Genomic DNA, 15,449 nt, shown 5'->3' with positions numbered 1-15,449 from the left:
TCTTTCCTCTTTCCATCTCCTCCCACCCCAGTCCACCCTCAAATCTTTCCCCTTCCCAGGGAGATCCATGCATCCGTCGTACCCTCACTTCCGCCCTCAGCTCTCATTGTTACTTAGCCTCTCTGATTGTGTGGATTTTAATGTTAAGGATAAACATCTCCTCTTTATAATGTCACTTGAGTGCCTCAAGAGGCCACATTGATTGATTATTCTTTTTGTTGTTGTTGTTTTGTTTGTTTGGTTGGTTGGTTTTTCGAGACAGGGTTTCTCTGGGTAGCCTTGGCTGTCCTAGACTCACTTTGTAGACCAGGCTGGCCTCCAACTCACAGCTATCCGTCTGCCTCTGCCTCCGGAGTGCTGGGATTAAAGGCGTGCGCCACCACGCCCGGCTGATTGATTATTCTTTCTAGGTTCATTTGTGTGCATAGACGTTTTCAGAAGTATTATTCATTGCCAAAATGTGGAAATCACCCATTAATCAGCTGATGGATAATAAAGTATATTTTAGCTTCCATGAAAGAATGCTATTCAAACACTTAAAAAGGGACTGGTACATGTTACAACTTAAAAAACACTGTGCTAAATAAAAGTAGCTAGTCACAAAAGATTATACCCATTGTAAAGTGTCCAGTATATCTAGCTCTGTAGTAACAGAAGTAGATTAGTAATTGCTTAGGGTTAGGGATTATGGAGTTTCTGGTAAGATTTTGATAACTAGAAACACTTTAACTGCTATCTATCTAGTGAAACATAAGACATAGTGTAGCTGATGTAAATTGTATTGGGGAACTAAGCATAGCATTCACAAAACCAAATGAGCCTGGCTATTCAGAAACAAAAGGGAGGGAGGGGGATTGAAAAGAGTATTGGTCCAGAAAGTATTTAGAAGAAATTCAAGGAATTACTAGAGGTTTCTTTTAGAATTCATGAAAAAATTCTTTGGTGGGGGACAACTCTTTAATCAAGCTGTAATAGATTTAAATGTAAAGTGAAAATACTGGGGGCACAGTGGCAGGCAGATCTCTTGAGTTCAAGGTGAGCCTAGTCTGCAAAACGAATCCAGGACAGCCAAGGCTACACAAAGAAACTCTGTCTCCAAAATGCAAACAAACAAACAAACAAAAAATACAAACAAACAAACAAAAAGGAAAGGGAAAGTACTAGGTTTTCTTTTATATATTTGTTTGGGGAGGGGGGGAATGTGGGAGGGGAAAAGGAACCAGGCTCTGTGATTTGTTCTTTATGCTACATTGGAGGGTTTAAATGGCCTTTAATGAAACATTTCACTACCAAAAAAATTTTCATGCCAATCTTATTTTTATATCCTATGAAATTTTGAGTATTTTAAGTAAATTTCCTGGCATGATCTAGCTGCAATGCTAGTTATTTATTTACCAGTTGGGTGCTAATTTGGGTTGTTTTTATCCTAATAAATACTATCAGAAAGAATTGGCATACTTTATTCAGCTTCTTCATTTAGGAACATTCAGAATTTTTTAGATAGTTCTGGATATTTTTTATGAAGTGGGTTTTTTCTTTATTTTTAAGAGAAATCTTGTCCTCAATTTTAGTGAATCTAGTTATTATAGCTATTAGGCAGCAAGCCATTAATGCTTTATTTTAAAGACTTTATTTTTAATTATGTGTATATTTACTTGTGAGTGTGGAGTTCTGAATGAGTGTAGTACCCATGGTGGTCAGAAGAATGTATTGTATATCTTGGAGCTAGTACTCTAGGCAGTTGTGAGCTGCCTAAATTGGGCCTTGGTGCTCTGCAAGAGCAGTACGAGTTCGTAACCACTGAGCCTTATCCAGCCCATGTTGATGTGTACTTTTATCTGAACATTTTATAGAACTCTTAACTGAAGTAATTTTCAAATACATATGTTATATGTAACTACTCTTTATTGATAAGTTATAAAATATTTTAATGCCTAGAACTGTAAAGCAGCATTCAGATTTCCTTTTAACAGAAATGGGCATTTAATTTGAAAATTACTAATTTGTCTCTTTAACACAGGCTGGATTCTAGTGACATTTACAATGAATTGAAGGAAACATATCCTGCTTACCTTCCTCTGTATGTTGCACGGCTTCATCAATTGGATGCTGAAAAGGTTGGATGTACTGATTGTCTTAAATAATTTGGTATTGTATAATAGCTAATGTTTGTATTTTTGAGTAAAGGTGCATCTCTCTTTGCTCTCTCTTCCTGCCTACTGAAAATGCATCTCCTGCAACTGAATATTTCATTAAGATGACTATAAGAACTGGCCAAAGCTAGACATGGTAGCATGTGCCTTTAATCCCAGCCCACAGGGAGGCAGAGGCTCGCTGAGTTCTGTGAGCTCAAGGCCGTCCTGGTCTACACAGTGAATATAGGATAGGCAGGGCTTCACAAAGAAACCCGGTCTCTGGAAACCCTGGACAGCTAGAAATCTAAACACCTTCTGTAACTACTTTATTACCAGAGTTTTATAGTAATTCTAGATTGTCTAACATGGACTGTAGGCCAGCTGTTGTTACTGTTAATATAAGTAGAAACATGTCAGCCATGATCAGTTAAAAATCATGAAGGTTTGGGATGAACTAGAATAGAATATTTAAAGGAGGCCTCAAAAGAGAAAACTACCAAGTAGACCATCCATGGTGGTCATAATTAAGAGTCTTGATTATAAACTTTTTTAACTTTCTGATTTCTGATTTTAGTGATTGGAAAGAACTTGCTTATGAACAAGGTTTGGGGGGAAAGATTTTTTTTTTTCATGTGGCATGGGATAAAATAGATTGTTATCTCTAAAATCTTAATGGTATGCTAGAAAGGCATTTTCCTTGTTTGAAAAACTCACATTTTGGTAAACTTTGTTTTATTTTTAGTTTTAGACTACAAACTTAAGTTAGCTATCACCTGATTCCATTTTTCAGGGATACTGGAAATTGTAAAAATCACATTAAAAAATAGCACAAAGCTCTAGGCCTACAAGGAAGTGACATAGTTCACTTAGAGTTTTATGGCTGGGACAGTAGAAATGAAAATGCTTTAATGCACTTATTAATCCATTCCTTTATTTCCTGCCCAGGAACGAATGAAAAGACTTAATGAAATTGTTGATGCTGCCAATGCTGTTATTTCTCACATCGATCAAACCGCTCTAGCAGTTTACATTGCAATGAAGACTGACCCCAGGCCTGATGCAGCTACTATAAAAAAGTACCTAACCAGTAAATAATCTTTCTTGCATCTCATTTCTTAGTTATTTGTTTAAAAATTAGGGACTAGCCTACTTTTGAACATAAGAATCTTTTTACTTCCTTGTATGATGGTGAATATCTTTAAAGCATTCAGGAGTCAGAGGCAGCCAAGGGCTGAACAGTGAGATAGGTAAATGAACACTGAGAGGGAAGAGGGGTGGGATTTTTTTCATTGTGTACTAAGATTCTCATGAGAAATTATTGATAGCTTATTTTTATTGTTGGCTAAAATTTTAAAATAATAACACAACTTCCTTATACTCTGTTTCAGTAATAATAAATTCTTTATATTAAAGACTGGCTGGCTGTATAGCAGTTAAAAAAATTAGTGTTGAGAATTTCTTTATTTCTGTTGTAGCATACTTATAATCAGGATTGACAGTTTGTTCATACTCCCTCAGAAATTTCATAATTGTCGTCAGCCTTTTAAAACACAGCCTAAGAAAACAGTTTGTTTCATCACCACTCGTTATTGTACAGGTGGAATGTCTGCGTACTTCTGATAAAACAGTGCCACCCTTGGCAGACTATATGAACTGAATAGGTAGAGAAGACACCATCTCAAGAAATTCACTTCTCAAATATTTATTGGCCAATAGCATGAAAAACAAAATCTAGTTCATAGTGCCTCATAAAATAAATGGAACGAGGTTAAAACTTTTTAGCAACTTTAGTTTTATGGAATTAATATTGGAGAGGTATGCAGAGGAACATTGATAGTTTGGGTTTTGTAAGGCCCGATGCTCTGTGTGCATAGAGCAGCTTGAGTACCAGTTCTGATTCAGCCTCTTCTCTCTTCTGTGAGCTCCTGCCATTACCTTGTCCTAACTCCCCAAAACAAGTTGTTGTGTTTTTTTACATTGTATGTTTTATTTCAACACAGGGGACTCATTAACTTGTATGGTTACAAATATCCTAGTTGTTTTATAGTTTAGCTAGTAAACCAGAACTATTTTAGCTGCCTTAAAGAACTATAATTTTCTTTAAAAATTCTGCGATCTTCATAAAATATTGGATGCACAACTGCTACCTGGCGTCACATTTTAGTGATAGTTTTACTATGGAGTTTTAGGAATCATCTTAAAAGCAGTAGTTTTCAAGTGGAATGAAATTTAGTAAAAACTGTTTATATTCCACGGTTTATATCCCTTTCATATTTTCCAGTGGAATAATTTTTACAACATTGGCAATTTGGCTGGTATTTTGTTATTTTAGTAACATTAGAACGTGTATGTGCTATTTATTAAATGATAATCATGTACAGGGGATTTTGAACACTTTAAATGCATGATCATATTTATATTTAGTGTTCCAGACACCATAAAATAGAATCTTTTTGCTTAGATCTTAGAGAGTAAAGTGAAGCTTGTGGATGAATGGCTTGCCTATAGCGCTGTGATAGGATGTCGGAAAAGCAACATTCATATCAAGATCTGCCTTCAAAGCCTGCGCTTTTTCCTCCCACAACCCTGCCCCCTTATTGCCCTCTTCTTAAGAAGATGAGCAGCACTATTTTTTATCTCAAAGGAAACAAAGAAGCTACCTAAGTGTGTTGCTCCCTTCTCCATGGCTGACCATCGTGAAAAACACTACCTTTCTCTGTCTTGCTGTCCTATATAATTGTACTCAGTGAAAAGACACAGCCTTTGTCACACGCTCTGCCAAGCTCGTGGTTTGTTGCCAGGCTTGTTTGCACTGCAGTTGTGCTTCCTTAAAACCAGTGTTTGTCCTGAGAGAAGAGAAAACTGACAATGACTATATTAAGCTGTCTTCCTAGGCCTTTCGTGACCTTCCCTGTACTCTGTGCCTTCTAAAAAGTGTTATTATAGCATTTAGTTTGTAAAAATTATAGACTCTCTGGGCTGCAGAGATGGCACAGCTATTTCATGCACTTGTTGCTTTTGCAGAGGACCCAAGCTTAGTTCCCAGCACCACATGTCAACTCAACCCATCTGTAACTTCCATTCCAGGGGTATCCAACACCCTCTTTTGGACTCTCCAGGCACTGCTCACACATGGTGTATTTACTATACATGCAGACAGAACACTCATACACATGCAGGAATATATGAAATGTTACAGGAATCATTTTGATATTTCAGTATTAGGGTCCATTTATTTTTCCTGCTATTTTGGCCTATGCTTTCTAAGTTTTAACATATATAGAAGAAATAACCCTCAGTTAAAGGGAGTCTGGTATATATTGGTCCTTTTTTCCCTTTATTTGAGAATTTCTATGCTTTGAAAAACTCCCAACACTGATTTTAAATGGCTATCAATAATAATAGGGTAGGGCCGGTGAAGAATATAGTTCTAGACCCTTTGAAATAACTAGATGAAGCCTATAAAAGATGAACACATAAATACACACACACATGCGCGCGCACGCACACACACACACTGTACCATATTTCCTTAGATGTCTCTTTTCCATGCAAAGTTGCTTTTGTTTAAATCGGTTTTGTAAAAAGTGGCAAGATTGCTTTGCCAGATCTGTTAGCTCATGCCTTTACTCAGTAGTTTGTTAAGAATTTTAGTTTCTTTTTTAGCAATTAGGATTTACCATTTCCTAAAATGTGACTACAATGACCATCATGGGGTAACCAGTTTTGATTCTGAATATGATTATTGAGCAAGTATATGTAAGTTACCATTAAGAAGGACTTTTGAAATTAACAAGACTCTCTTATTTAGAAAATATAATCTAATGCAGAAGATTAAATTGGCAGATAGACCTGGGTGTTTAATGAGTGTTTTAAATTTTGAAAGCCTATAGGAGGAAACCTGACTCTATTCTGATTGGGCAAAGCTTCATGGCTTAACAAGTTGTTTAGCCTGTACAAGTCAGTACTAAGGTAGAAAATAGAAACGAAATATTTCAGAATAATAAGATTTATACAGAATTCATCAGAGGATGCCAAAACTTTGAGAAACGAATCCTGCTGGCAACTTAATTCATCCCTGACGAACATAGAACACCTTTATTAGTACCAGCTTCCTTCTGAATTCTGCATTCCCTCTCCCACCCCTACCCCAAAGCCCTTCCTGGGTAACTGGGACCAGTCAGATGGGTTTGACATGATGGTGATAACTACCCTCATTGATTCAGTCTGTTCTAAAGCACACCTGTCCTTCACAAGTTGGAGATAATTGTTTACCTGACTCTTAGAGCAGAAAAAAATGATAACAAGCATTTGTTGGAAGAATAGCACAGTAAGTAAGCAGGAAAGTAGATGACTCAAGAGGAGACTCAGAAGTCTGCTGTTCTTACTCTGGAATAGCCAAAGCAGTGTCCAGGCACATAGAAGAAGAAGGTTAGTTCTTTAAGACTTGGATGCTCTCAATGACTGGTGGAATTGACGTCCCCCTACCGACTAAACGGGAGAGTAGTAGGACCAGAGGATTACAAAGATTAGAATTAAACTGAGAAGGACCTCAAAGCCTGGAATATGGAGTTTATGCTGAGAGACTACTGAAAATATTTAAAACTGGGACTTTGAAGAATCATTTGTATTTTACCATAATCTACTGAGGGAGGCAGACATGTGAAATGCCAAATTAATGAGTTTTGCCAAGCATTGTGTGATTAAATGAACAGATGAGTGAGGTATCCTACAGCTCATCAAATCCTATCTGTATTTATCCGTCAAGGTACAGGCCAAATACTGAGCTATCCTAGTGAAGAAAGCTGTAACCACGAGAAATATAGAAGAAGCAGATGACCTGAACTTGAGGGATAAGGGAATGTAGCATTCTACCATTTCATGGTTCAGGCTGACAATTGAAAATGGTAAAAGGACTAGGTGGCCAATGGGAAAGTGTGCATTCTGGTACATGTCAAGTACTCCCTTCCCTTCCGTGTGGCTCTGTGGATTATAGATAAGCTGTGTATCAAGCCAATCTGCTGAGACCATAGGACAGCTGGACAGAAGTTTGTAAAATCCCTGACTTGTGATTGTTATCTGTTAGTTCAGAAGTAAAAAAGGAAACTATTGTTCTTGGTAATAAACTGAAGTATCTCTTGGGCATAGTTTAATTTTCACTGGAGATGATAATGCAGATGTCTTCTTAGATGATCGCACATAATCAAATGATCTGGGAGCCTTTGGGAACATCTAGTCCAAAGCAATATGTTACCACCAGTATTTTGAGCTCCCTTTATGCTTAGTTACTCCCCCTTAATATACAGAGCTAGTAAGCCCCAGCACCCGAAGTTGTCCTGTGTCCTCCTGGTTCTTCCCAGTAGATTTCACACATTATACATTTTATTATGGGTCTTTCAGAGTTAATCTTCTTATTAAAAAGATCATCATCCCACAGCCATTTACATTGTGCTTATTTTCTTAGCCCTTTAAGCCTTTATTGTTTTCACACATCCCTGGCATGAATTGGAAATAATGCCTCAAGTAAGCCTAGTAATCTTCCTCGGAGTAGAGGTTCCTAGTGCTGAACAGTAATGGATAAATATCTAGTCTGTGCCAGTCATGGACATAGGCACTTGCAGAATTCTTTACAGAAAAATAAAGATGCCTTCCCAGAGCAAGACAAGTTACCCTAGAGACCGAGCACATGTAGAACCAGACTGCTCAGCTTAGAATCCTACAGCAGCTATTTCCCAACTGGAGGCTATGCTCAAGTCCTGAATCACTTTGTGCTTTAGTTTTCTTCTATACCAAATAGGAGTATCTTATTCATAGACTTGACTTGGGGTTTGTTTATTTGGTGGTTGTGTATGGATATACATATGTTATAATGTGCCTATGGAGGTCATAGGAGAACATAAAAGAGTCAGTTCTCTCCTCCACCATGTAGGTTCCCAGAATTAGATTTAGGCCATCAGATTTGCTGGCAAGCACAGTTATTCACAGAGCCATCTTACTTACTGCCTCCATAAAATTGTTTTGACTATAAATGAGTTAATATATCAAAGTGCTATAGCAGTTATTGGTATATTCAGAGTAAACATATTTGCCTAATTTTATATGTGGTATCATATTTGTGGCTACAGAAACCTTGTCTTTCTATATATTACACGTAGATGAGTATATAATTACTATTTTTTAATGTAAAGAGTTAAAAGATACTCCCCTTATTAAAATTGGTGTAGCTGACAGAACTGGATAATCTTTCATCTGTTGCTATGGCATTCTGCTTTAACCAAGTCCAGGTGCCCTAACTTGATCTCATCTGTATGTATGATAAAGCTTATGATGTGAAAGAGAGATAAACATGTTTTTTGCTTAGATCACAAGTGGGGGATGAGAAAAAGACTTGTAAGAGAGCAGGTGTTGTTTATCCCCTTAGAAGTCGAACTACCATGTGGGGGAGACTGGTTGTTAACCAGCTGAAAAAAATCCTTGAACAAATTCTGAGAGGAGATATAAATGTGAGCCAAAAACAGAAGGCGGGGCCTTTAGAAACTTGGGATAATTTTGGCTGTTCATTGCTCCACTTCAAGATGCTCCTACAGAGAACGGCTCGAGGGAAGGCTTCGAGGCTCCAGGCTCTGCCTGAGGTTGCAGGCTCTGGTTGCTCCAGGTTCCAGCAGAAGAAATCCTGCTGATTTTGCCAGGAGAATCGTTCCTCTCAACTGATATCCTTGCAGTTTCATTATTGTATTCTTTAATCTCCTTTTCCTATTGTTTAGGTTAGTTGGGTTATAAGGCCTACATCTCGGTTAATAAGTTCATAATAAAATAAAATTGCTAAGAAAATCGAGCCTACAATGATGATTACTAATAATAGTCTCATTTGATGTCTAACACAAACGTATGTACTTGGATATACAAAATTTATGCATGGTAAGGCTTAGAGAAAAGAACACGTGCACTTCAAATAAAATCATCCCTTGGAATAATCTCTAACTGACAGGTGGAAAAAAAATTTCTTTTGCTCTCCAGTGATATGGACAAGCAGAAATCTACCCTGGTAGATGCCCTCTGCAGGAAAGGATGTGCCCTGGCAGACCACCTTCTTCACATACAGCCTCACGATGGGGCAGCAGCTGGAGATGCAGAAGGAAAGGAAGAGGAAGGGGAAAGTACCCTGGACTCTCTGTCTGAAACCTTTTGGGAAACTACAAAGTGGACAGATCTTTTTGACACTAAGGTAAGACTTAACCCTTCTGTCGCTGGCCTTGGTACAGCTTTTGATAGTGATCTCTCAGGCCTTCTTGTGCTCTGTCTACCAAGCAGAAGATAAGGCTCCACTCTGAAGAAGATGCATTTTAGCCAAAGTACCTTGCATTTGTCCTACCTGTTGTAAAGTGCTTATTTAAGAATAATTTTGAAAACAGTTTACGGACATTTGTAGTAGCCTTTTAAGACAGTTATATATGAAACTAAAACTATGATCTTCTAGAAATTGTCCTTCTTTCCCCTGAATCTTTTTTATGCTAATTTTAGGGTGACATGTGTTTCTTAGTTTAGATACTATTATTTACTTTCCTCAAAACTCTGTAACTAATACATATCTCAGGTTTTAGCTACCATTTTTTTTTAATTTTATGTGCGTTGATGTTTTGCCTGCATGTATGTCTGTGTGAGGGTGTTGGATCTTAGATTTACAGACAGTTGTGAGCTACCATATGCATGCTCAGAATTGAACCTGGGTCCTGTGAGCCATCATCTCCATCTCCTAGCTACCAGTTTCAAACAAATATTTGGAAATGCAGAGTTGAAATTTTTTGGATTTGGGTTCTAAAAAAACATATATCAAATCCCATTCGTCTATTCTTACAGTAGTGATTATATAACTATATGTTATAGTGATTATATAACTATATAGTTATATAACATATTCCTGGAGAAAAAAAAGTAGATGGGTTTTCACCCAGAAAAGCCTATTATTTTAGTTATCAATCATTGGTTCTCAGGATTAGCTATGGTAAATTTTAAATGAAAAAACAAAACTAGGAAACTAGGGGAAAAATTGAGTTCCCTCACAGGCCAGTACTATGTTTTCCACAGTAGTACTCACAAAACTAAAGCAGGCAGAATGTACAAGGAATAAGTATTAGGACCTCAAATTGTATTTAATTCCTGGCTCTGCCATTTTTATCACAAGTTATTGACACTGATGCCTGTTTTTTACCTGGGTATTCTGAATAAGTATTAAGTTCATGGAAAGTACTCAGTATTATTACTGTTAACAGTTATTAAAGGCCTGCTGTTAGCTAAACTCAGCCTCCAGCTGGAAGGCACATAAAGATAACTAGAAACTAGTCTTTGTCTTTGAGAAATGTAACAAGGTGATAAATACTTGTGATCACTACAGTGGCATTGTTAGGCGTACTTTTGTCTTCATAGTGACACTGCTGACTAGGGGCAATGCATTGCAGTGCTGACCTGCAGACCCTGTTAACTGAACAAGAACAAATCACTATAGCAGGATTTCTTTCTTTGAGGATGGTTACCACACTCCATAGTTCAGGAAAACATAAGAACAGCATGACAGATCAGCATATAGAAGGAGCGTGTTTATGTAAAACATGTCCTTCACCAGACTTAGTGATTGATAGTGGCCATTTTTACTTCTACTCTTTGTTTTCTCTAATTACATTAACTATGGTTTATTTTGCACAAAGAAATGGTTTAAAGTGGATTTCAGAAGTTTACGACTTACAATTATTTATTTTCTATACTCTTTTATGTAATTATTTGCTCTTAATTTTTTTTTTTAATTTCCAGGATACAACATATTCAACTTAATAGCTGTATTTTCGGGCCTGGGGAGATGACTCAGTAAATTGCTTGCCACATAAGTATGAGAACCTGAGTTTAATCCCCTATACCAGTGTTTAAAAAAAAAAAAAAAAAGCCAAGCACTGCCATGCACCCATAATTCCAGAGTTGGAGTGGCAGAGATAGGATGAACTGTGGGCCCACCAGTCTAGCTAAACCAACCTTTACAACATGGAGAGCAATTGAGAAAGATAACCTTTGTTGACCTTTGTCCTCTATATACACACAAGAAAACCTATACTGTGAAAGCCATATTTCATTGTTAAAGCTATATGCTTTAAAATATACATACTCTGTAGATAATCTTTGTTTTGTTCTATATCATAGGTTTTGACCTTTGCATACAAGCATGCATTAGTAAATAAGATGTATGGGAGAGGCCTTAAGTTTGCAACTAAACTCGTAGAAGAAAAACCAACAAAAGAAAACTGGAAAAATTGTATTCAAGTGAGTACTGTATAGTGATAAGAACATGTTCGGGGGAGCTATGGTCATTATAAATCATTAAATCATTACTTAATTTACTATGGCCAATTGTTACCGTTATTAAAGCAGTATGAGCTATATAATAAATGCATGAGAGACCCTCAGTAGCCATCAAAATTTCTAAAACATTTTCACTACTATTCCAAGACCCTTATCAACCTTAAATGTTTTCAGCAGGAGCAAAATGAATTAATTTCTGTAGTTACAAGAAAGCACTTTTAAAGGACACATTCTTTCTTAATGTGTGTGGCCTTGGCTCTAAAATAGTTGAGTTTGTGGAGTTTATATTTTACTTTTTGTCTGAGATCATTCCTACCTTTGTTAGTTTACCATCACATACAAACTAGTTGCAGCTTTCTCCATGAGTTATTCTGAAATGATATGAAGAGAAGTTATGTTAATGACATCAAGTTTTCTGTCTACCTTTGTCAGTTTAGGTCCTTTAGATCTTGATTAGGTTAAAAGAACTCTTCCTGGACTTCCTGACATTATTTCTCTCTTTTTGTGCTCCTATGAAAAAGACTGTGGCTTGTTAGGAAGGACAGTCTGTAGGTGGATGCATTAATGGATGATAGACTGATAGGTTCTACCTGTGTATTGCTACTGTGCTGTTACTAAATTAGTCTGCATTTTGGACTTGGAATTGCCACGTCCTTTACGAATGCTCTCTTTTATTATAGCTGATGAAGTTACTTGGATGGACCCATTGTGCATCATTTACTGAGAACTGGCTTCCCATCATGTATCCTCCTGATTACTGTGTATTCTAAAATAAGAACCAAGACTTTAAATTTCCAAACAGAAGATTTTATAATGAACAGATATATGGACAAATGTGTGCATTTTTAGTATTACTAATGCATGTTTTCATCCACTATCCAATACTGATCATTAAAACTATATATATTTATCAGAGAAGTCAATGGCGTGTGGCTTAATACATGTAATCTAGACCTCTGACATCATGCTGCTTTCCTACTCCTCCCACACTTGGCAAGGGCAGTGCATACCCTGCCTGCCATCCCCAGCACTGTGAGCTGGATGCAGCTGCTCACATGCATGAGAGGTTTTCATCTTTTAACTATAAAATGTCCAATCCTATTTTTTATTTTATAAATGAAAAGGGTTAAGACATGCTCAATTTTTTCCCTAACTATATAAAGGCCTTTAAAAAGCTACAATACGTGTAGCTAAAATACTTATTTGACTAAAAATTAGGAGGACATTATTTCCAGACTTTTTTTTTCTAAAAAGAAATTCAATTAATTGCAGGGGGTGGGGGTGGCTGGAGCATAAACACATGGCAATTGGGGAAGGACACCTGTTTCAGAAGTCTTCCCTAAGGAGTTATAACAGACAAGTTGTTTTTAAGGCATCCTTAAGTACACAACATCAAAATGACTTAAAATTTCATGTGTCAGTGCCAGACAGCTGAATCTATCTGGTATTGTAAAGATATACACAGTATGTTTATAACATTGAAATCATGTAAAACACATGAATAAATGTGCAAAACCACAAGCACATGCACAATATGCACTCTGATACCTTAATTGTTTTTATAAATAATAAAAGTAAATATTGAAGCTCCTTAAGGTTGGTCTTAATTTTTCATAAATCAAATTCGAGGTTATAACTTAAACTTATTAAATCTATAGGCCAGAAAATTAGGTAATTTATTGTATAACACTTTATGGGATTTTAGTTATTTGAATATATTTCCTATGTTTATCGTGTGTTCAATTTTTTCTTTTATCTTTCTAGTATCCTTTGCTCCATAAAATATGCAGAAACAGACAATATTAAAAAGTCTATAGTTAATCTAATAGAAGTGTGTATGTGTGTGCTTTATAAAAAACACAGATATGCTATAAAATATTTTACATGCAATTTCTACAGGATCTAGAGTGTAACATCTGTCTGTGGATAGCTGTGTACATGAACTCCCACGTGTGTTTTCACTTGTACACATGCAAGCATATACATCTAGTCTTAGCTCAGTAACAGGACTGAAAGGCTCAAAAAGATTAGGATAACTTCCAAAGATCAGCAAAGTGACCTATTACTAATTTCAGAATCTGTTTTACCAGCCAGGTCCTGCCCCTTCCTCTGAAGTACCTCAGGAAGTGGTCAGTAAAATACAGCCATTGAACCTGTTTTTGTAAATAGTTTTATTGGTACAGTTCTGTAGCTGAGACAGTCAACATGCTGCCAAGTCATCTACTATTTCTGTCTGGATTATACTGTGCTTCTTGAAAACAGATGAACTCAAGTAAGTTCTAGACTATATGTCCACAAACCAAAAGAAATGTAAGAAAAGATGCAAGGATGAAAGTCGGTGTGCAATGACTGAAAGCCTGTTGTGGCAAATGCTTGTATTACTCATTGGAAACAACTAAAGAAGTAGGGAAAGATAATTTCGTAAAGAAGCATTAGAGCTGCAGATTACTTCTTGAGGACATTTCAGTTAAAAGCAGTTTGTCATTGTGGGATTTCCTATTCCTTAATACTGTTACCTGCATCCAAGAATTACATATTCTTTACCTGTAACTAGGCCAGCCTGTCTTTAGACTCACAAGACTCTAGCCTCCATTTTGATGCCCATTACTCTAGTGAGTTTGCCAGAGGCTGAACAACTGAACACCTACCTGCCCTTGCTGCCTAATCGTCCTGCAGGCACTCAAAAGCCTTTCAGTTGATCACTGTGTCCCATGAGAAAGTCATTCAGTGTGCTACTCACATTGAGAAACTGCTTATCTGAGTTAATTGCAGCTTTTGTACCATGGTTTCTTCTCTGCTCTTTCAGTAAGCCAGGACTTGAAAATACCTGAGTCTTCAACCTCTGCTTGTAGGATGTAGGAAGTCTGTATGCAGAGAAGTGGGTGAGGAACATCCCCAAAACCTCTGGAACGAATTTATTTTTGAAGAATAAGAAAGTAATAAATAAGCTAGATTTGAGTTTGAACATACCAAAGAAAGGAAGACATGAGTGCCTGCTCTATGAGGGAGGGTTGGTGGCAGCATTCTCCCTGACAGAATTTCCGGTTGCACTCCTGGCCCTCCACCAATAAGGCCATGATGGGAGTTTTGCTCTTACAAAGTCCTGGCTGCTCACTGGGCTGGCTTAATTTTATCTAGAACCCCTACTTCTATGAGAAGAGCTTGAGTAACTAGAAACTGTATGGTTTATTCAGTAATCCATATTCAGTTATCCACACAATTAATCACGTAATGACAGTCCTGTAGGGAGTGCAGTTTATGTGCATTCCCAGCCATGCACACCAAATGCGCTCAGGAGGCAGATTGCACAGGATATAAAGAACCTATATAATTCTTTGAGGTTTCGTGAGTTTTACAAGTTAATACATAGCACATGCTGGCAGTGATTCTGTGAGCTAGCTGTTTCAAAACTGAGCTTCTAGCAACTGATCTAGCCTAGGCTTTCCCTAGCTGATTCCAGTCCGTGTCATCAGAAGGTACAGTAGGTAGAAATGGACTGCCAAAGAGAGAGAGAGAGAGAGAGAGAGAGAGACAGACTTTGGTGGGGGGTGTCTGTTGAGATATGAGAAATGCCATGTCGAGACAGTGAATTTCTCACACTACATTTTTTTTCATTTTTTCTCTTTTATTAATTTATTCTTGTTACATCTCAATGGTTATCCCATCCCTTGTATCCTCCCATTCTTCCCTCCCTCCCATTTTCCCCTTATTCCCCTCCCCTATGACTGTTCCTGAGGGGGATTACCTCCCCCTGTATATGTTCATAGGGTATCAAGTCTCTTCTTGGTAACCTGCTGTCCTTCCTCTGAGTGCCACCAGGTCTCCCACTCCAGGGGACATGGTCAAAGGTGAGGCACCAGAGTATATCACACTACATTTTTATTGCTGTTATTTTAAAAATGTATTTTAGAGCCCCCATAGAGGTGGCACATGCCTTTAATTCCGGCACTGAGGCAGAGGCAGGCAGAT

The 15,449-nt window shown here is 37.3% G+C and overlaps 1 protein-coding gene across 3 annotated transcripts in view; it reads left to right on the top strand.

Moving 5' to 3' along the window:
- The window catches only part of TPP2 (tripeptidyl peptidase 2), an 80,499-nt gene extending 67,424 nt beyond the window's left edge, over nt 1-13,075 (top strand). For 2 of the 3 annotated variants that reach the window (XM_084780712.1, XM_084780713.1), the window contains 5 exons: nt 2,021-2,117; nt 3,081-3,211; nt 9,153-9,360; nt 11,322-11,441; nt 12,161-13,075. In XM_084780712.1, the coding sequence (XP_084636838.1) occupies nt 2,021-2,117; nt 3,081-3,211; nt 9,153-9,360; nt 11,322-11,441; nt 12,161-12,250 (646 nt within the window). In that variant the 3' untranslated portion in view covers nt 12,251-13,075. Of the gene's footprint in view, nt 1-2,020; nt 2,118-3,080; nt 3,223-9,152; nt 9,361-11,321; nt 11,442-12,160 lie in introns of those variants that run through there. The other variant, XM_084780714.1, reaches the window with a different exon arrangement.
- Nucleotides 13,076-15,449: the final 2,374 nt, after the last annotated feature.

Source organism: Acomys minous (genome assembly GCF_964271855.1).
Source record: "Acomys minous genome assembly, chromosome: 4".
In the NCBI taxonomy this organism is placed as follows: Eukaryota; Metazoa; Chordata; class Mammalia; order Rodentia; family Muridae; genus Acomys; species Acomys minous.
This window is presented reverse-complemented; position numbering and strand designations above follow the sequence as displayed.